Source organism: Triticum urartu, chromosome 1, assembly GCF_003073215.2.
Source record: "Triticum urartu cultivar G1812 chromosome 1, Tu2.1, whole genome shotgun sequence".
NCBI lineage: Eukaryota > Viridiplantae > Streptophyta > Magnoliopsida > Poales > Poaceae > Triticum > Triticum urartu.
The window spans coordinates 455,134,534-455,157,749 of NC_053022.1; the positions used below are offsets into that span (position 1 = coordinate 455,134,534).

The 23,216-nt window shown below is 47.3% G+C and overlaps 1 protein-coding gene across 1 annotated transcript; it reads left to right on the forward strand.

The window, feature by feature from the left end:
* Positions 1 to 6,682: 6,682 nt before the first annotated feature.
* LOC125518678 (protein ROLLING AND ERECT LEAF 2-like) lies at positions 6,683 to 11,570 on the forward strand. Its single transcript, XM_048683506.1, has 4 exons — positions 6,683 to 8,640; positions 9,061 to 9,269; positions 9,558 to 9,781; positions 10,374 to 11,570. The coding sequence occupies exons 1-4, from the start codon at positions 7,170 to 7,172 to the stop codon at positions 11,146 to 11,148; spliced, it is 2,679 nt and encodes an 892-aa protein (XP_048539463.1). The 5' UTR covers positions 6,683 to 7,169; the 3' UTR covers positions 11,149 to 11,570.
* The last annotated feature ends 11,646 nt before the right edge of the window (positions 11,571 to 23,216 follow it).

A 23,216-nucleotide genomic window follows, 5' to 3' on the forward strand; every position in this document is an offset into this window, starting at 1 on the left:
AGGGAACGAGCACGGGGCGAGGGGAAGAGAGGAGGGGCGCGGCTCACGTCGGGTGGTGGAGGGCACTGGCTGTGGGCTCAGGGACGTCCGGTGAGGCGGAGCGGGAGGCAGGCCGGCGGGGTAGATGACGAGGTGGAGGCGGCGGCGTCGCGGCAGGTGGTCCTCCAGGCGATGGTGACGGCAGGGGGGCGACGGGGTGGCTCCGGTGAGGCTCGCGGAGCTCCAGGCGGCGGTGGACGGCGACGGGCGGACGCCGGGCGTCGGGGGCAACGGGATCGGGCCGATCCCGATCCAGACCGATGGGGAAGGAGAAGGGGATCGTGGGAAAGTGGGGGGAGTGGAGAGTGGGATCGGGCTAGGGTTTCCGTTGCGAGAGGATAAGGGAGTGAGTGGGTGCGGCCTGGGCCAGGTGGGTCGGAGTGGGCCGTTTCGGCCAGGGTGCTAGTGCTGGCTGGCTGGGCCGCTTGGCCGCTTGGCCCAGTTGGCTAGGGGGCTTCCTTTTCACTTTTTTTGTTTGTGTTTCTTTTCTTTTATTGATTTTTTTCTGTTTTCATTTATAATTCCTTTTATATTAGTTTTATGAAATATCAATTTAGCACCTAAATTAGTATCATCAATATAGGCCACTGCCAAACCTAGTTTGTAGCCGAAATATATTAGTTTAATATTTTCCTAATTTCAAAAGCAATTAAATTATTATTTTAGCCACTGTTTTTGATTAGTCTAGGATAGTCAAGCATTTTATAAAATGTTGTTTCTCCACCAATATTACTAACTAATTATTTGTCACATCCAGAACATTTTGGTTTTAATATTTGAAAACTTTTATTTTTGAACTTGAATTTGAATTTTGAATCCGAACGGGATTGAATCATCGCGAGATTAACAACCGTAATCGTGGTGACGTGGCATTGTTAGCAGAGATTACTGTAGCTTAATTATCCGGGCGTCACACTTTGCCCTCGCTCTCCCGTTCCCCTTTATCTCGTCGCTCATTGCCCTTATATTCCGGCGGGTTCCGGTTGTTGGGTAACAGGTAAATCTCTCTCTCTCTCTCCCTCCCTCCTTCCCTCTCTCTCTCTCTGTGTGTGTGTGTGCCCTACTCTAGAACCATTTGATTTCATTTGGTTTGATTTCGTTGGATTTGCATCGCTAGGGTTTCAGCGACGACGACGATAGACTGCTAGGGTTCATCCCCTCCACCTTCATCACCTCCACGACATTGACTACATATCGACGGTGAGTTCATCCCCTCCACGACATTGACTGCAAATTGTCGGTGACTAGGGTTTCAGTTTGGCAGTGCAAGATAATTTGACTAGGTAGGAAAATTTAGGAGTTTGTGAGAAACTAGAATGTGAAGTGAGTAGGCCAAATGAATAGAAACTACAATGTGAAGTGAGTAGGCCAAATTAGAAGTTTGGCAGTGCATGATAATTTGAATAGATGGATAATTTGCATGTATTGAAACTGCCATATGGATATATAATTTGTGTTTGTTGTAGGCATTTCAGTACACATGTTGAAGCAGTGCCAAATGAGTGCAAAATCATGCTCTAGGCATTTTGATACACATGGCAATGTTTGGTTGCCATCCACACTTATGTGCCACAAGTGTGGCATGCAACAGTTTTTATGGTGGCCGATTGACTAAAGTGGGGCATGTGACTCAAAAAGTGTGGCATGCTAGTTCATTCTTCCAATGGATGCTAGTTCAACTGTATGTGTTTGTATGTGTAGAAACGGCCATGTGTTAAATAATTAGGAGCGCATATGTTAAACTACTTTGTCTAACAAATTATTTATTTGTTAGGTCATGGCCAATTCTGGGGGCAATAACAAGGAGGTGTACGATGTGGACATGCTCAACAAAGATTTGTTAGACTCATCAATATACCATCAACAACATGCAAGAGGTGAATGCCTCGCTAAAGGCAGAGATTAAAGAGCTGCACAACAAGAGTGTTCAGCTCGTTCAGAAGACTAAAGCTAAGGGACGAGAGGGATAAGCTGATCGAGGAGAGGGATGAGCTGAAGCAGGAGAGAAAACTCCTCAGGGCAGAGAGGAATGAGCTCAAGGTGGACATAGCTCATTTCAAAAAAGATGGAGAGGGCAATTGAAAGAAGATTCGCCAGCTGACGTAATCCTTGATGAAGAGTAGTTCTTTAAGTATCTAGTCCATCTTGAGTTGGTGAGTAACTTTTTTGAAGTTTAATTAACTTATTAAGTTGATGGGTATCTATTGAGTAACTAGCTAGTACCTTTTGTGAAGTACAATTATTTAGTTTGTGAAGTAAAAAAAAATATTACCAAAAAATCAATTTGCTGGGGTTGGCCAAGAAGGAACAATAGTATTAAGATGAACTTACCGCTAGTGTTGGCCACGTGGCATGCCAGCAGCACATAAAATACTGCTGACGTGGGCTCCAACACCATCACTACCTTTTAGCAATGACATCATATTGGTGGCGTCGGACGTCCACGCCAGCAAGGCCGTTTTTGTCACGCCATAGCTAGGCTTTTCTCTACTAGTGTATCTACACGGTTGTTGAAAAGACCCAGGGTTCAAGACCCCTGTACAACGCCCGCAAGTGTCATACTCCAGAGCTTTCGCGCAAGGGCGATCCTAATGGGCTAGCCCCTTAAGTGCTGTCATAAAGCAAGTAGAAAATCCAAAAAATGTGATACTTAGGAATCAAACTCATAACCACAAGTTGAAGGATCTGTGTTCCTTACCACTTGAGTTGCTGAGTGTAACTGATATTCAGGCAGAGAGAAACATTAAGAAATAAATGCAGCAGTAAATTAATTTTTTTAGGAATTTCCAACCATTTATTGAAAAAAATGTGTTTTAGTAATGTGAATAATGTTTGGAATGGTGTTTTTTTAATTCAGACCAAATTTTAAAACTTGGGAAATTTTGTAATATACACTAAACAAATTTTTAAATACACACTGAATATTTTTGTGATATACACTGAAAAGTATTTAAATACACATTGAACAATTTTTTGAAATACACACTAAATATTTTTCAGCATATATCACAAAAATATTTAAATACACATTGAAAATTTGTATACTCTGAACAATATTTAAATACACATTAAACATTTATATACTCTGAACAATTTATAAATACATATTTAAAAAATTGTGATATACAATGAACAATTTTAACGGCCCAAACTGGGGCGTCAGGGAGCCGAGCTCTAGCGAAGCCATGTCCTTTTGACGCTTGCGAGCGTCAAATAGGATCTGCCCCGGGGCTCCCCCACTCTCCTCCCACCGCTGCCGGAGCGACGAGACGAGAGGGAGAGCCCACAGGCAACGGCCTCGCCTTCGGCGGACAAGGAAAACTTGCTCTCCTTCCTTTCGCCTGTGTCGGGGAGACACAAAAAAGCAAGTTACGTATAGCAAACGTGGTTTCTTAACAGTACAAAATCTGCTTCGTTACACGCCGTCGTTTTTCTATTGCTCATGGCAAGTACAGGCCGGCAAGTGAAGCTTCCATGCAGTTCAGAAGAAGGCAACCTGTTGGATTAAGGGTACATGGACTTGTTGCTCCACCAGGATTAGCTCACCTCATCCCACACGGCCCATTAATCCATGACCAACTTGTATTTTCGTTTTCGCACGAATAGGGAGGGTGGACAATTTTTGGATAAACCTCGCAGCTGGCATGGCTATCTCTCCTCACAAAAAAAAGAGAGAGAAGGTGGCATGGCTATCTCTCCTCACAAAAAAAAAGAGAGAAGGTGGCATGGCTATCCTCTGTTCATCTCTAGTGTCCGGGCAGAGTTAACAGGCATACAAGCATACCCCACCATCTTTTCTAGAGAGAAAAAACATAAAACACCACCTTTGCTTATTTGCCATCCAAGATTACCTCATTAAAACACTCATCACTCTTTTTTTTAGAAGATGAAACTCATCACTGGGGCACCAGATTTTGTTGCCTGCAACTGCAAAGCCTACGAGCGATAAACGGAAATCTGGCACCTGATTCTTATCCTGTGAAAAGGACTGACGCCTCCATGGCCAACTTGTTACGTGTGGGCGCCGTTGTTACAGAAAAAGCTGGCTCATTTTGGCCCGCCGGTCGGCCTCAGGTACGGGCACAGGCGCGGTCTTTTTCTGCGGCCTTGTCGAAAATGAAGGCTCGAAGAAGACGGCCCCGCTCGCACCAGCACGAAACTTCTTTTATTTCGCTGAGGAAATCAGAGCAGTAATCTGTCTGTCTGTCGCTGCCTTGCGGCCCACACTCTCGCCCGAGCAGATAGATGGGCTGCACCAGGCCCGTGGTTCAGATTCAAGCCCGAGAATTTCGGCCCCCCAAAAAACAAAGCAAGCCCGAGAATTTCGCTGTCCTCTCCACCACGGCCATGGATCATTTTTTTATCCTAAGATAAGAAAGAGCCCCACGTCCATGGAGCTTCTCCGACGAGATCGTTCAGCGCGAAAAACACCGGCCTTGACGCCGGCGGCAAGCAGTAAAAACCTCCGGCAAGTGCAGTGCAGGCCTCCATTACGAAAAGAAAAAGCCGAGCGTGCTCACTCACAGCGGGCCCGTGCCGCTCCTCACCGTCGCCGTCCGGAAGAGGCCGTTTCCTCATGCCGCACACGGCCGGAGCAGGAGCGGGCCGGGGTGCGCCCGGCACTCGTCACGTCGCGTCGTTTTGCGCTCTGCGCCGCACGTTATAGCCCTGGCAGCAGTACGCGTACCCGCCGCAGGGAGGCCACTCCGTCGTGGCGGCCCGCCCGTAGCTAGCCCGTACCGGAAACGCAGCCCACGCCTCCGCCCTCCGCGTCGCTGTCGGTGCGGCGAGCGTCTCACTGCCTCATGCCGGTCACAATGGGCAAGAACATAGTCTACTAACTTACACACTTTTCTAGACTATGTTACTATCTTCACAGTGGGTAGGAACATCTATATAGTGTCATGCAACAATGTATTTATTAGGTTATAGACTCATTGTTTTTTGAAATGTGTGATGTTCCGGTAATTTAGCTAGTTACCACAAGCACCTCTCTCTTCATTAAATATGTGACACATAAACAAAGTTGTATTAAAGTGTGTGATGTTACTCCTAAGTTCCTCTCCATTATGACCAGCCTCACGATGACGACGGCGACGGAAGTACAATCAATCAATTAAGCTCGCCGTGGGGCCCCGCCTGTCACCGGTCCGATCAGTCAATGCGCGCTTTGACCTGCCCCAGTGCCACAGACGCTCCTCGGGAATTGGGGCCTCGTGAACGCCCAGCATGGCTGCGTGGAGCAGCGGTACGTACGGTCCTCTTGTCTTCGGGCGGATTAACTAAACCGAGCAACGTGCTCCGATCAAGACGAGCCGGGGTTGGTTTTCCATGGCCGGCCGGACAAAAAGTCCCCGCTTTCGACCCGGCTCACGTGCCCCCACCCCTCGTTCCTCTCCAAGCACTAGCACTAGCAGCGCACTCCACCTCCGTTCTGCATGCCTCTCGTAGGCCTCAATAATCTTAATCTATCATAAACCCCGTGACCCTGCCGTAACAGCAGCGTTATGCTACTACCAAACCAAATCACTCTACGGGTTAGCACTGTTGTAGCAGTAGGAGTAGCACGACCAGCCTGACGCCAACTCGTCCGTGGTTCGGTTCCTGCTGCCCGGCCCAGATCTGGATCGCATTATGCAAGCGGCTAAGCCAGTCTTGTGCACAGGCACGGAGCTTGCAGAAGCCGCAATGGCCCGGCGTGATGATGAGATGCGACTGCGCAGGCGATCCCGACTCTAGCGACGATCCGGAAACTGAACGTTATCTCCGTCCCCCATGTGTTGATTCCTTCTCCGCCATGAGTGATTAGCGTGCCATGCATGTGCCTGCCTCTGCCCTGCCTCCTTTCAGATCGCCACCCCATCGATTAGGTAAGCTACTACTAGCCCAGACGGGAAAGCACGGCGAGAGAGAGGGAGAGCTACTTGTTGTTACGAGTGCGTGCTCTAGTCTCCAGTAAATGGTGCAGAATCTAGAACAGTGCCAGCCCTTGGATTTACTGAGAATAGGCTCCAGTGGAGGGGTGTGGCCGTGGCGTCCTCGATGCGCTCCAGCGACCCACGTGATCCGATTTAGCGGGCCGGAGTTCTCGTAGTTGGATCGAGATGCGTGGTCATGTGTGCGCGCGTGCCGTGCGCGGGCGAGGGAGGCAAAGCGCGGGAGCTCAGAATTTTTAGGGGTTCAGTTCAGTGGCGCGGAATCTTTGACCATCAATGCCGTGCCCTTGCCCCTGCACGACGAGGGTTTAACTTACTGTATTATTTCTCTTAATTGAGCAAGCGGTTCTTATCTAAAACAGGACCAACGCACCGTACTGCAGCGGGCGCCGGATGTAATCGTGCTAGTAAAATCTTTTGAGCAAACATGGCCATGATGGAGGAGCATCGGGTAATTATCACGCCAGATTCGCCACGGAGCACAGAATTAACGCGTGTACTGCGGGGGCTGCAGAGCGAGTAAATATTACTGTCACCGTCGCGCACAGAAATGGGAGCGAGACGCAACGCAATGATGTTACTGCCGCTGCGCTGAAACTTACCTACCCACTACCCACCCCGTGCCCTCTCCTCTCTGTCGTTCCACGGTGAAACGAAACGCGTTCTGTCAATTTACTTACCGCAGCGGTAACAGATCGCCGGCCCGTCTCCATCTCTCTCTCTCCCTCGGCGACCCATACACGGGCGATCGGATCGGCACTGCTCCTCCGCGATTCCATGGCCCCTCCCCGAGCCCTCGCCTCCGGCAGCCCCGAGACATCTTTCCGGTGATGTGAGCGAAGAGCAAGCGTCTTTTCGCTCACCCTGCTGTACCGAATGAGCAGTGCGTTGCATCTGCTTTAACCCGTCGCCACTGCCAGTGTCAGTAGCCTGCTCATGCTCATGCTCATGCTCAATAATAAACGTTCCTCGTCGCAGCTCCTCCACGTGCCCGTGCCCGCCGTGCCACGCTCGCGTCGCGCGCGCGCGCAGCTCGGTGTTCAGTACACTAGCTAGCTAGCTCACGCGCCCACGCCACCTTTGCTCCCTCCCCCGCGCTTGTTTCGTGGCTCCTCTTTCTTTCCGGCGGGCGGGGCACGGAGTTGGCGGCGTCGGGGGCGGGCAATGCCGTCGCGGGCGAGGGCGTAGGGCAGGATGGGGTGCCGGAGCTCGCGGCTGGACGCGGCGGACGTGTCCCCCGTGGCCGCGCTCTGCCGGGAGCGCCGCGACCTGATGCTCGCGGCGGGGGACCGCCGGGCCGCGCTCGCGGCCGCGCACGCCGCCTACTTCCGCGCGCTCCCGCGGGTGGCCGACGCGCTCGCGCGGTTCGCGCACGAGCACCACGCCGCCTCGCCGCCCGGGTCGCCCGTGCTCACGCTGCCCCCCTCCGACCACGACGAGCCCAAGAAGCCCAGCGCCTCCAGCTCCACCCCGCACACCGACTCCGGCCACTCCCACCTCCACTTCCACTCCGACGCCTCCGACTCTGATCCCGACTCCGCCGACGACTGCGCCTGCGATGACCCCGGCCACGGGCACGGCGCCCGCGGCAAGATCCCGCCGCCGACTGGAGTGCCCCAGCAGCGTCACATCCCAGAGCCTGCAGCGGCCAGGCCGGCCATGCCATGGCAGGGCAGGCCCGCCATGCCCTGGGATGGCAGGCCCGAGATGCCGTGGGGCGGCATGCCCCAAATGCCGTGGGACGGCAGGCCCGAGATGCCATGGGCGCAGGCCTCCTACGACGCCTACCCTTCTTCGTTCCCAATCCCAGATGTCGCAATTCCCAATGCCTACTACATGAAGGCCAGTTCGGCGGCGGCGAACACGGTGTACCAAGAACCATACGGCTACAGCAACTTCGCCACCAATGTGCCTTCCTACATGGGGTACGAGTACGGGTACAACAACCCAATGTACGGCGTGCCGGAGGGGGGCCAGCCGGTGGAGCATCGTGGCCGGGAGGCGGCGGCTCCGGCGCCGCCGCCGCCGCCGCCGATGCCGATGCCGGAAGCGTCGCCGTGGGACTTCTTCAACCCGTTCGACTCCTACAACCAGGACCTTCCACACTACAACCAAAAGGGGTTTGCTCCGGACGGGTCGTTCTCCAGCAGCCCCAACTCCAGCGAGGTGAGGGAGCGGGAGGGGATCCCGGAGCTGGAGGAGGAGACGGAACACGAGTCGTCGATGAGGGAGTCGCTCAAGGCGAGGAAGGCGGTGGAGAGCACGGCGTCGAACCGGATCGACAATGCGGATGTCAGTGCCAAGGTGAAGGTGTCAATGGAGCACACCGAGTGCGAGATTGACAGCGTCCTCAGTGCTTCGGTTCTCGAGTCAGGGGAGGGGAGCGTGTGTAGCTGTGACTGTGACAATGCCAATGCTGGAGGAGGAGCGGCAGCGCCGGTTGGCGATGATCCGGCAAAGGTGAAGAGGGTAAGCTCAGAGGAGCACTCATCCATGGTGGTCGGTGAGAATCCGCCGCTGCCGAGCTTTGGGACGAGGGATGTTGCAGAGGTTGTGGAGGAGATAAAGGAGCAATTCAACTCTGCCGTCGCCTGTGGAGATGATGTTGCCAGGATCCTTGAGGTCGGGAGCATTCGGTACAGACCGCGGAGTAGAATCTTGAAATGTGAGTATACCCGCTTCTCTTTTCAATTGATTGTACATACATGTTCAATTGCTGTGACACTGAAAGTGTACTCTGAATTCCTAACAGCATCAGATTCTTATGCAAACTCAAGCCAACTTAGCTAATATGCTCCTGTATTAACTTAGCACTAATTTTTTTTCCTAAGGTTCATATATGAGAATTTTTTTTTCCAAAAAGGAGATTAAACCTCCGGCCTCTGCATCATTATGATGCACATAGCATTTTCTAGTAATTATTAATCGGAGTACATAACATAATGTATGAGATATGGTATTGTGTATCTTTCTTCTGATCATATTGATCTGTCCACAGAAAGAAATTCTTCCTCACCTTGCCTGCTCTTTTTCAATCATACTATGTCTTAATAGGTTAACTAACTTGGCCATTACCTTGACGCAGTGATAGTTTCACGGATGATAGGAACCTTTGCCTTGTTGTTCTCTGAACCTTCAGTGAAGAACGCGGAACAATCAGCAATTGGTTCATCCAGCAGAACTCAGAATTCAAGTAAAAGAATCGATGGTACCAGCGGTGTTGAAATTAATACCCTGTCTTCTATAATGGACAGATTGTATGTGTGGGAGAAAAGACTTCATAAGGAGATCATGGTATGCTACTCTTCATCATAAAAAGTGTGCCTTTATTCCTGCTGTCATGATTCCTATAATGATCAACTCTCAGAAGTTCAAAGCCTGATAGTGCTCTCAAACTCTACGTAATATTCTCCATCTGTCGAGCTCGTATGCTCTGAAATGCATTGGTTGACTCATATGCACAAAATTGAGCCTCATAGTGGTGTTAAATTAATTTTATCTTTATCTATGAAGTGGTGCTTTTCATTTTTCATGCGTTTTTTTGCAAGTATCTCATTAGCATTTTTCCTTGAATTTTGTTAGGAGGAAGAAAAGTTGAGGATTACATATGACAAAGAATGGAAGCGCCTTAAAGAGTTGGATGAGAGTGGTGCAGAACCGTATAAAATTGATTCCACACGTGCCTCTATAAGGACACTGCTCACCAGAATCAATATTGCAATGAGATCAGCCAAAGTTATTTCTAGGAGAATCCACATACTACGGGATGATGAGCTACATCCACACCTCGTTAAGCTCATTCAGGGGTATGTGAAGTCTAGTTCAACTTTTTTATCCTATTGAGTTGATCTTGAAATGGTTGAAATTCCAAGCATTTATTATTTCTGTGAAATTGTTAGGATGACATTCACTACTTTTTTTATTTTTGCAGTCATAAGGAACATTGTTGCCCTTGTTTAAACCATGCTACAATGTGTTGATATCATGTCCAATATTTGAATTATTAGCACTGGATGTTGCAACAGTTTGAATACAGTTTTTTTTTCATGAGAACCATCGCAACATTACCTATGATCAGCTACTTTTAGGATGTGTTTATAATCACAGTTTAATTGGATAAATTTCTGATTGCGCCACTAAATTAAGCTTCAGTTAGGACATCCTAAAGTTTGGTTATCCTGTTTTGTATTGAGCAGGGCACTTGTCATGTAAACAGATATGGCCTTGGCCTCTTATGTGACTTGCTTTAATAAAACAAAAGATTCCCTGGCACATAGCTATTGTCTCAAACAGTATTTTTTGCTCATTTATATCTTGCAAAGATTCTTGATCTCCTACTATATTGCAAGATAAGATTTTTCAGCGGACTGACCATAAACTGTTGTCATTATGGTGCAGGCATGTTAGAATGTGGAAATTCATTCTTGAGTGCCACAGGAAGCAATTTCATTCCATACTTGAAACTAAATCTCATATTCTTATCCCCAAGAATGGACCTGAAAGAGAAACATCCAAGGTTACACTAGAACTAGAAATGGAACTTCTGAACTGGTGTTCCTGTTTCAGAAATTGGATCATATCACAAAAGGCGTATATCGAAACCCTCAATGGCTGGTTACTCAAATGGCTTCCTCAGGAAAAGGAGGAAACATCCGACGGCATCGCGCCGTTCTCTCCTGGTAGACTTGGAGCCCCTGGTGTGTTCATCACAGCAAATGATTGGTGTCAGACCATGAAAAGGATACCAGAAGGCGCTGTCGTGGATGCGATGGAGGCTTTTGCTGTTAATGTGCACATATTATGGGAGCGACAGGACGAAGCGCAGCAGCAGAAGATGAAAGCCGACTATTTATCTAGAGACTTCTCAAAGAGGCTCAAATCTCACCAAAAGGATCAAGCCTTGCCTGGGCATCCTAAAGCTGGTAAGGCGGTTTTACCCGACGGCGACAATGGCAGGGCGGTCAATAGCCGCATGGTAGCTCTGGATGCATTGCACACAAGATTGGATGAGCAGAGAGCTAGGCATGAGGAGACTGTGAGAGAAATCCAAGAGTCAAGTGCAACTGACCTGAAAGCAGGCCTGGCTCCAATATTTGAAGCGTTGGAGTCTTTTACTCAAGAGACACTGAAAGGTTATGAGAATGTAAGGGTTCCTGACAGTGGTATAGCCTGATTTCAAGGTCTTCGCCCTTTGCTTCTGAATGATGGTCTGTACAATGAGAAGAGATGATCTCAGGAGTCAATGGTAATAAGATATGCCAATCACAATACCATTGTACCGAACTACGTAATCCAGAAATGATTGCAGATGATTCTGAACAAACACTGGGGCAGTTTCCTCATTAGCTATTGCTGCTTCTACCAAATGATCTGCCAGGAGCCAGGAGTGAATTTGGTTGGAGCGCCTCAAAGGAGGGCCAGGAAATTTTGTAGCCATTTCAGCTTTGTGTACATATATTAGTTCAGTTAGTGGTTATGCAGAATAGATTATTGTTTCTGTAGAATTTGACCTGTACATTGTAACAGCTGTATTTATGTGCTGGTCTCCACTAAAAAAATGCGCTACTGAATGCAGATGTTCTCCGCCTTCTGCTCTGTGGTGTTGTCTCCTTGGAGTTTGATGTTTCAGTGAAGTTGACTAAAAAATTGTCTCCCTTAGAGCAAGAAGAAGCGATTGTTGAGGGAGAAGAGAATTTTCTCAAATACATCACTGTTTTTTATAAAAACCTTATTTGGACAGGCTGATGGATCTTCTATTTCCTTTAACATCCAAGAGGCTCAGAAAATATTTACATGTTTAAATTTCTTTATTTTAACTAAAAATGTAATAAAATGTTCCCTTAGTTTAATAAAAATATTTATTGCCAGTAAAAAAATGTAAAATTTGTATTTGGGAAATGTTACCATGTATTCAAAAAGTGTTCAAAACATGTATTTTTTTAAATATACATGATGTGTTTGAAAAATGTCTGGCATGTATCAGAAAAATGTTTCACGTGTGCTCTAAAAATGTACATTGTATACTAAGAATAAAGTAGATATGTGTTGGCAAAAAAGGAACTGATAAAGAAACAAAAGAAAAGCAAAAAAACCTGAAGAAAACCAAGAAGCAAACAAGGAAAACGAAAGTTCAACTAAGAAAAAAAAAGAAAAACCAAAAATCCAATGAGAAAACAAAGAAAATCAAAGTAAAATGAAGAAAAAAGGAAAAATAAATAAATAAAAGAAACCAAAAAACCCAAATAAAACCAGACCAGGGCGAACCTACAACGAGCTAGCAAACTGCACTACAGCCTGTTTGGTAAACATTTGGGCAAGGAATGAGAGTTTGCTCAAGGGTGTTTATGAAGGGATTAGGTATGGGAAGTAGATTTTTACTCCCATTTCCTTGTTTGGCATATGATGTGAATTGACGTGGGATAGAATTCTGCTCACGAATTAACAGGATACCCCCTGAGAAGAAATCGGTGGGAATTGGTTTTCTCAACTCCCAGTCCCCTTCCCACTTAAACTCCCATTCCCTCTAATCAAACAGTGCATTTTTAATCTCCTTACCCCTCAACTCCCATTCCTCGTCTCTAATTCCCCTGAACCAAACACACTGTAATGGGATTGTGTTCTTTTCGAAAACTATTTTGGCTATCTTAGGCAGCATAATGACATAAATAAAAATGATCTTTTTGGTTATCTCAACGTGAATATCGGCGATGGAGAAGCACGTCTCAACGCTGCAGCAGCCACCGAATGTATGAACAGCCTTGAATGATATCGTTGCAGTCCATGGTGGACTGAAAACAATACCTCATGACCATCTTGGCCTGAGCCAGAGGATCACGGACGAAGCACTCAATTTTTTTATTTTTATTTTTTACGGAAAAACTTCTAATCTATTTATCTTCAATCATGATAGTAAAACAAACACTAGAAATAAAAAATACCTCCAGATTCATAGATCACCTAGCGACAACTACAAGTATCGAAGTGAGCCGAAGGCGTGCCGCCGTCATCGCCGGAGCCGGGCACAACTAGTTGTAGTAGACAGTCGGGAAGTCGTCGTGCTAAGGCCTCATAGGACCAGCACCCCAGAACAACAACCGCCGCCGATGAAAAATAACGTAGATCGTAAGGATCCAAACCAAAGACACACGAACGTAGACGAATAACGACGAGATCCGAGCAAATCCATCAAAGATAGATCTGCCGGAGACACACCTCCACACGCCCACCAACGATGCTAGACGTACCGCCGGAACGGGGCTAGGCGGGGAGACCTTTATTCCATCTTCAGGAAACCACCACCGTCTCGCCTTCCTAAATAGGACACAAACCCTAGCAAAATTAAAAAAACGACTAAAAACAAAGCCCTTCCGTCGACCCTTGTTAGGATCCACCGCGTCTCCATGGCCGTAGGGCCACTGAAGACGAGGCGGACCTGCATCGGCGTCGACAAGAAACACAAACCCTAACTTTCTTTCTTAGGAAAGGAGGAGAAGGCGGAGACCTGGCTTTAGGTACGTGCGATGGTGGCGATGATTAGTGCAGATGAACGCACATACTCCCTCCGTTCCAAAATAGATAAATCAACTTTGTATTAACTTTAGTACAAATTTAATACAAAGTTGGGTTATCTATTTTGAAATGGAGGAAGTATGAGGAAGCACTCAATTTCACGGAGCTAGCTTCTCAACCCATTGTTCCAGCTGGTTCAATTCTTCCAGTTGCATGCTTTATGATACAGTCTGCAAAATACATACATATGTTGTCAATCTGTGCCACTGCCTATTCACGTGCAGCATGTCCCCGTTCGGAGTACTTCTTTTTGCACCAATTAAAACACCATTGTTGTTTTGTAGTGCATCACAGAGGAGGCCAAGTTAATGTGATATTCTTTTCTAGAAAAGGAGGAGCTCCTTTGGCCTTTGCATCTGGACGATGCATGCAGCCATTTTATTAATTATTCACATAAGACTTTATAAAGTCATACAACAGTAAGACTAAAGCCATCGTCTAGGCAACATCTATCGCTACTCCTATCCAGTTGATATAAGGATGCTGTTAGTCTGGGTATGAGGCCGTCGCAGCCACCTGCCATCAATCCATCTTGAGTGATGTATTGCTGCATCTATCTTGCCCGGTCTAGTTGCCGTCGACGCCACCATGACACCAGACAATGCCACCATCCTGCGTTCGTCCATCGTCACACGCCCACCGACGATTCCCCGCTACTCCATGCCACCGAGATCCGCCGTCGTCGACGCGAGAGAAGGCACGCCAGACCACCTCACGCCTCTTCCATCCGGCGCCGCTCCACAAACGATGCCCCCAATAGGGAACATGACACCGCAGCGTCGCCATCGTTCGATCCGGTGATCTTAGGATTTCTTCTAGAGCGGCACGAGTAGGTTAACGACAGTTGCTTGACGATGTCTTCATCAAGTTAATGTGGTATTGACAATGTCCAACATCAATGCTGATGAGTTTCCGGGATAGACTGTGGTAAATGTATTTTGAATTTTGCACCGAGGTTCGACAGGTTGCAGTCGACATTCTGACCACCTACAAAGGGCCTTACTCTAAGCAAGTCTATACTACCATGCTGGTATGTTCATGCCTTACCTAATATCCGGTGTTCATGCTTCAGTCAACCAACTGTAAAATGATGCTTTGAAGGGTATGCAAAGGGAGGCAATCCAGCATCTAAGTTGCTGGATCAAGAAGTTGATAGCATTGGGGACGAACTTCAGGTTTCTAAAGATATCCGGTGTTGGATTATGGATGGGATTAGGCCCATATAAGACAATAATCCTTGGTTAATCTCTAAGGCCCATGCATGTGTACGACAAGTGGTGGGAAGTGTGGGAAGTTTAGTAACATACTGCTACAGTAAGAAGAGTGAGACCTCTTTATAAGGGCTGCTCCATCAATTGTTATTGGGAGCATGGAAATAGGAGTTGTACACGCGCGCTCCTCCTCCGCCGCTGCCCGCCTCGCCTCGTCATGACGCGCGCGCGCCGCGGGTTGCGGGTTGCGGGAATGAGCCGAGGCAAAGCTTATTTTTGCCGCTCAGGAATGGTTAATTAATTAACGAGTCGCTTGTGGAAGCATCGCTGTCCGAGACATTAGACCGTGGGCTGTTCGCGGACTCGGTCATGGGTCTGGCCCAGGCCCATCTATCTGACGGCCTATATAAGAAGGTGCTGGCCAGTGGAGTGAATCCGAACTCAGTTCACTCACTCCCTCTCGTACAACCCTAGCCATCATCTACTGTTTCTCTCTCTGTGCTGCTTCCGGCGATCCCATCCCGACGACCGCGTGCATGGTTGGTCGGGAGAGTAGGTGCCTCCGGAACCCTGTCGTTCGAGATCCTGCCCGGGAGAACGGCAATAAGATTTTTGGGGAGCGTCTCGACGCGACTGCTCCCGATCCATTCCCGTCTTCGTCTGCCTCTGCTTCCACTACTTCCTCTACATCGACTCCATGGCTGACGACGAAGTCGCCAAGAAGAAGGCCTTGGCTGATGCCGAGGCTGCTACTGCCGCCGCCGCGCTGGCCTGGCCAATCAGAGGGTATGACTCGTTCATCCCCTATTTGCTCGTTCATGTGCTGACCATATATATGCTGTTCATAGATGTTTCGTTTCTATGTACTGTACGTGCTCACATGCTTAGGTATCGGTATGAGATGCATACCGTATTTGCCATACTTACTGTTTACTCGTGGATTAGATTAGTCGAAAAAGTGCTAATATTTCCAACAATCCAAAAACCTTATTTTAGGCACTTTTTGACTCATGGCTTCACCGCTACTCTTAAACCGGAAAAGTTTACTGCAACACATTTTAAGCGTTGGCAGACGAGGACCACCTTGTGGCTCACAACAATGAACGTGTTCTGAGTTGGTGGTGTGGCTCCCACAGTAACGATTGCTCCTGAACAGAAGAACGCGTTTAGGGAGGCAACCACCATCTTTGTGGGAGCCGTTCTTACTGTGATCGGAGACAAGCTTGTGGACGCACATCTCCATATGCGCGTTGCCAATAATTTGTGAGATGCGCTCAAGGCTAAGTTCGCACAACCAATGCTGGAAGCGAGTTGTATGCTATGGAGCAGTTCCATGATTACAAAATGGTTGATAACCGTTCTGTATTGGACCAGGCCCATGAGATACAATGCATCGCTAAAGAGCTGGAGCTCCTGAAGTGTGAGTTACCGGACAAGTTTGTCGCGGGTTGCATTATTGCAAAACTCCCTCCTGGATGGAGGAACTTTGCTACTTCTCTCAAGCACTTGAGACATGAATTCTCTGTTGACTATGTCATCGGTCATCTAAGTGTTGAGCAAAACTCGAGAGCAAAGGACTCACACGTGAAAGGGGCAGAGGGTTCTTCTAGCGCCAATGTGGTGTAGAAGAACTTCCACAAGTTCAAGGGAAAGAACTCTGTCCAGCAGAATACTACCTTCAAGAAGAAGGGTAAGAAGAAAGATAAGAAGAGATATGGCTGCTTAACTTGTGGTTCAGATGAAAATTGGGCAAACAAGTGTCCAAACAAGTATAAGAAGCCAGGACATGATGCCAAGTCTATCAATATGACTCTGAGGAACAATGATGCGGCATCAGGGTATGGTAATATGTTTACCGTACTTTCAGTTTGTCAGTCCACTACAGGAATCAGCTACTTTGCCGTCCGCCACGGCGGACGGCAAAGGCATGAATGGCGGACGGCAAAAGGCTCCGGCAAAGTAGGCTTCGGTAAACAGCTACTTTGCCGTCTGCTACTGATGGCAAAGTCTTTGCCGTCCGCCGCAGACGGCAAAGAGAGCGCGGCAGACGGCAAAGATGGCGGACGGCAATAATTGCGCTGTCAGTCCGTTAAGTGGCTAACGGCAGGCCTTTGCCGTCCGCCGCTGACGGCAAACTTTCTAATGTCTTTGCCGTCCGCCGTATGATGTCATCTACACGTCACTACATGGCAGGTTCTTTGCCATCTGCCACTGATGGCAAAGTCTTTGCCGTCTGCCACTGTAGGCAAACTGACCAAACGGGTCAGCTCCCAGGAAGCACAGCTGGATGCCACGTGCCTTCTTTGCCGTCCGCGGCAGACGGCAAAGAGCCCTTTGCCGTCGGTGGCAGACGGCAAAGAGCCTGCATATTGGCTCTTCTATCTGTTTTTTATTAAATCCAACAATTTTCATCACAAAATATATATGACATATATAGATATATTTCAAAAGGCCATTACAGAGCAAACATATAAGATATCCAACACATAACTTCATCGTTCAACATAGAGGCATCCAACCATATATATTACAATAGTTTCATCCAACGATACATGCATAGTTCAACGATACAAAAGAAACAGAGAAAGGGATAAGGAGCACTCCATCTATGCAAGCTTTCGTCAAGTGAATGAACTCTGCAAAATGAAAAATAAGAAAGTTAGAACAAGAAGAGTAGAACAAGAAGAAGAGTAGAACAAGAAGAAGAGTAGAACAAGCAAAAGACTAGAACAAGAAGAGTAGAATAAGAAGAAGACTAGAACAAGAAGAGTATGTCATTTATGAGCTAACTTACGTGAAATGGATCATATATGAGCTAACTAAGTTGAAATGGGTCGTTTATGAGCTAGCTAAGGTGAAATGGATCATTTATGAGCTAACTTAGTTGAAATGGATCATATATGAGCTAACTAAGTTGAAATGGGTCATTTATGAGCTAGCTAAGGTGAAATGGATCATTTATGAGCTAACTTAGTTGAAATGGGTCGTTTATGAGCTAACTAAGGTCAAATGGATCGTTTTTCAGGTAACTGAGGTGAAATGGATCTTTTTTAGCTAACTTAGATGAAATGGATCATTTATGAGCTAACTTAGTTGAAATGGATCGTTTTTGAGCTAACTTAGGTGAAATGGATCATTTATGAGCTAATCTAGTTGAAATGGATCTTTTTGAGCTAACTTAGGTGAAATGGATCATTTATAAGCTAATTTAGGTGAAATGGATCGTTTTTTAGGTAACCTAGGTGAAATGGATCGTTTCTCCTTACCTCAGCTAAATCTGAGCCTATTGAAATGGAAGTCGTTTCATGAGCATATCAACCATAGGTAAGTCGATTGGGTAAAATATTTTTTCGGGTGCAGCGTATAACGTTCTAACGATTGTAAATATGGATCACTCTTCTCCAAGCTAGAGATTACCATGGGGCCATGGTAAAAAATGGATCATTTACGGGCGAAGCGACCATCCTACCATGGCAGGGGTGAACCACACACATTGCGGGGCTCATTTTTACAGAAGCTCACGCTTTGCATGACTAGGACACTCCATCTCTGATATAATACCTTTTAAACATTCTTACATCACTCTTTATTTCAGGCCCTATTCGCGTAGAAGAGATGGGCCCTCTCAGGATTGAGTGATACTTCTATATATGAATGGATCGCGTCTGCGGATATGGAAAAGCAGCATGAAATAGAGCATGAGATAATAGTCGCTATTGATCTGGCACCCATAGAAAATCCAGCCTCAAGTAGGATAGGATCGTTTGTAGAAGCTAACCACTTAGCGTAATAATTAGATGGTTTTCTTCGGGATGTACATACCGGTCAGTAAGCACCTTATTGGCACTGCCCTGGTAATATGTTATCGGTAGTCGAGATGAGAGCATATCTAAGTTCTATGGTTCGATCTATATGCTGTTAGCAAGCACTAAATGGAGGGAATATACAGATCATAGTTCTAACGCTGTTGCACCGTTTCATGTACACATATTAGATCGAATTAAGTACACATAAGCATCTTAGATATATTATATACATCAAATATGATTGCTATCTTATATTTCCGGTTAGAGCTTAATAACGGTAACAGGAAGCTGTGAGGCTGTGTCCGCATGTTGCGGACTGGAGAGGGATCACGTGGTCACCAGAGGTCTTTGCTAGTGTAACCGTGTCTGGAGCTCTATAACACTCGGCAGAGTACACAGATACACGATCACATTTTTCCAGATAATATGGTGGCTGGTGTATTAGCATGATGACACTCAATCGTACCAAAACTAGATACGTATATAGATCCTGGCACATTCACTCCGGAATCATGTTGGGTCTATCAGTAAGTTAGGAATTTACGGCACACGGGTGGTCCAGGCACTGCCAATCTACGTTTGGTGCACATCGGGCGGAGCGGTCTGACCTGTCTTCTCGCATCACTGCTATTGACTCGCCACATTTGGGTTTTGACGACTCAGTCCATAAGAGCCCTAGTATGACGTAATGGGGAGACAATACCTGAGTACGATGTAAGTGTTTCTCGGCTAATTTCCTGCAATTGAACTTCGAGGCACACAAGAGCGACGCCCTCTCAGATGAGATGAAGGACACGCTCAAATGCACCTGGAATGGTTCCACATGTATCCCCGCGCGCCTGTCCGTCACTACAATATACGACTTTTTGTTCGCTCCTGTTCTCGAGAGGTCTCAGACTCCTGTAAGAATTTTTTCTGGCTTTGGGCAGGAGTTTGGCCTTCCTGTTCGCCAACTCCACACTATAGGCTTGCCACATAGCGCCTCTCCGCCGCCCCCAATTTCCGCTCAGACCTCACGCTTGTTATATTCACGTTCCTAAGGGGGCTCTCCTCTACTCTCGCCAAAAATTTAAAATGTTAAGACTTCTATGGGCTTATACTAGGCAGACGTCAATAAACAGCTTACACTAACTCCCAAGCATATTGGGCGGAGTGCTCTTGTAATTCGATTTGTTGTGTGAAACTACCCATTTGAGAAAAGCGACCCACCAACAAACTCACGAAGGATTGTAATGGAGAAAGATACTGAGTACTATCACTAACGAACGTGTAGATTGGCTGATATGTGAGCACCACTGAGCACGTAAAGTTATTCCCGGACCCTAAAGTACTAGTTACTCAATGGGGTAGCCAGACGACGATGGGCCCTTAAACACTCTCTCTCAAAGATCTGTTAAAGCACTAAATGCCAGCACTACAGAAGGGTAATGGCACATGTACGTTCACTACTCGAGAAATCGTCTCACTAGCGAGCAGATTGCATCAGTCGTTCAACATTATAGAGGATGAACATTGAGAATGTCAATTATACTTCCATCGAATAAAACATGAGCACATTAGCGACACATGGCGCACCCTCTACCAAGGAGAGCAGCCACCGCACTCAAAAGCCTACAAGATCTAGTGTCATACACATGACCTTCTTGAACTCGAGAGGGAGCGTGAGCGGATGCTCCTGCCTTGGGCTCGGGCCGTTTCTATAAGTCCAACCTCATAGTCTCCTTTCGGCTCTCGCCACCACTCATTTTGACTCACTCTCCGAGGGAGCTCTGTTGCTCGCGCCGGCAAGAGAACCGACTGCTGCTGGGCATATCAGAGAACAGTATCGGTATATTCGCGCGAGTTCATTTAACTGACGAGCACGCAAGGAGTGGCGACGAAGCTCGTGAGACACAAGCCATAGTGACTCCTCTTCTGCACAATACCAGGCAGCCTGAGAGTGAGCCACTCGAGCGGAGTAAATGGGGCGCGCCAGACCACAGAGTTCGTCGGACTATGAGACCACTACTACTCCAGGTCACGGCCACAGTTTATCCGGCCTTATTGTTTCAGCCGCCGTGTAAGCTGTCGTATCCCAGATATGAGCATCAACGGAGAAACGAGATGATATATAAGTATTAGAGCAGTCTCAGAGTGGAAGCATGTGCATGCAAAACCCATGGAATTTTGAGACATCGCAAGTACACTGAACAAACCACATACCAAGAACAACCTATGTCTCTTCTCGGAGCTCCCTTCCTCGGCCCCGGATAGAACTCTGACTATCAACGGCATTCCAGATTGGAAGCTCACGCCTGATGGGTGTGGCACACCTTCCATTTGGGCACGTTTGTTGCCTTGGGCATCGTTGTGGACTGGGCAGCGCGAGCTCTTTCGTTCTGAGCCTCACTGGCATCGACAACACCTCCCAACATTAGATCTGCGAATGCCTTCCTGGAGATCCCAAATATTCCGGTACAGTAAAAACGAATCAGAGCGCACACCTATTCTCGTGCAGGCGCATAACGTTAGCAAATAGACAAATCTTGATTGCGCTATATTGTATACTGCGGCTTATAGACAATTACCGCCTAAATGACAGCTGGAAACTTAAGTATGTCTTGAAGAAACGCGCTCCTTTACATAAATGTTTCCGGTATATCGGATCCGTTACTTCTGTCTGGCCTGTCGAGACCTCAGCGCATACTTAATCGGAGTCCGGCTCGCGCTGGTGTCTCTCGTTGATACCTCTCCGAGGCCGTCACAAAGCTCGGACCTTGCCGTTTTAGATCCACATGCTCCACGCAGACTGCGCGTTAGTATGTTCTTCTCAGGACACTCCTGGCGCACTGCATCTTCGCGAAAGCCTCCCGCCCGACTTCGCGTCATCTTAGTGCTCTTGGATGTCAGGCCGCTGTTGAAGACTTCTCTGAGATAACATGTGTCGCGTCCGTCTCGCTCCGTGAGAGTCCGCTGCCCCTCTGGAACACTTACTGTTCAGCAATTTGCCGGGCATTCCAGAGAATGATGTGCCATTCATCCGGGAGATGTCCGATGTACCATAGCAATCTGACATCGTCGTGGCCCCTAGCACAAATTCATGACGATCCTGTGATCTAACAACCAGTTTCCTTTTTCTTTATCAATAAACAGACAAGGTATTACTTACCTTTGTTCTCTTCGAGCTGCCTCTTGGTAAGGCCGAGCTCTTCCTCGGACCGCTCAAGGTCCCGCTTCAGTGTGGAGACCTCTCGTGTGAGCGGCAGCGGCCAGCAGTGAAGCCTGCTTATTCACATAGACATATTCTGATTAGACTCCTGTGATTATTATTTGATCCTCTGTTCGGCCTTTCTTCGCGAACACCAAACAGAGCATCAGGGGCTACTGTCTATGGGTAACATTTTCCATAATTTGATTACTTACCTCAAAGCCTGTTAGGAGGCTGGCACAGGCTTCAGTCAGTCCGCTTTTGGCGGACCGAACCTTCTTGACCACCGCACTCATGATAGTGCGGTGCTCTTCGTCAATGGAATGCCGCGAAGCGCTTCCAGCAATTGTCCGATCCTCTGGATGGACAGAGGCCATCGCACAGACCGTTGAAGGAAATATGCCCTAGAGGCAATAATAAAGTTATTATTTATTTCCTTATTTCATGATAAATGTTTATTATTCATGCTAGAATTGTATTAACGGAAACATAATACATGTGTGAATACATAGACAAACAGAGTGTCACTAGTATGCCTCTACTTGACTAGCTCGTTTGATCAAAGATGGTTATGTTTCCTAACCATAGACAAAGAGTTGTCATTTGATTAACGGGATCACATCATTAGGAGAATGATGTGATTGACTTGACCCATTCCATTAGCTTAGCACCGTTTAGTATGTTGCTATTGCTTTCTTCATGACTTATACATGTTCCTATGACCATGAGATTATGCAACTCCCGTTTACCGGAGGAACACTTTGTGTGCTACCAACATCACAACGTAACTGGGTGATTATAAAGGTGCTCTACAGGTGTCTCCGAAGGTACATGTTGGGTTGGCGTATTTCGAGATTAGGATTTGTCACTCCGATTGTCGGAGAGGTATCTCTGGGCCCTCTCGGTAATGCACATCACTTAAGCCTTGCAAGCATTGCAACTAATGAGTTAGTTGCGGGATGATGTATTACGGAACGAGTAAAGAGACTTGCCGGTAACGAGATTGAACTAGGTATTGAGATACCGACGATCGAATCTCGGGCAAGTAACATACCGATGACAAAGGGAACAACGTATGTTGTTATGTGGTCTTGACCGATAAAGATCTTCGTAGAATATGTGGGAGCCAATATGAGCATCCAGGTTCCGCTATTGGTTATTGACCGGAGACATGTCTCGGTCATGTCTACATTGTTCTCGAACCCGTAGGGTCCGCACGCTTAACGTTACGATGACAGTTTTATTATGAGTTTATATATTTTGATGTACCGAAGTTTGTTCGGAGTCCCGGATGTGATCACGGACATGACGAGGAGTCTCGAAATGGTCGAGACATAAAGATTGATATATTGGAAGCCTATGTTTGGACATCGGAAGTGTTCCGAGTGAAAACGACATTTTACCGGAGTACCGGGAGGTTACCGGAACCCCCCGGTAACCTAATGGGCCTTAATGGGCCTAGTGGAGG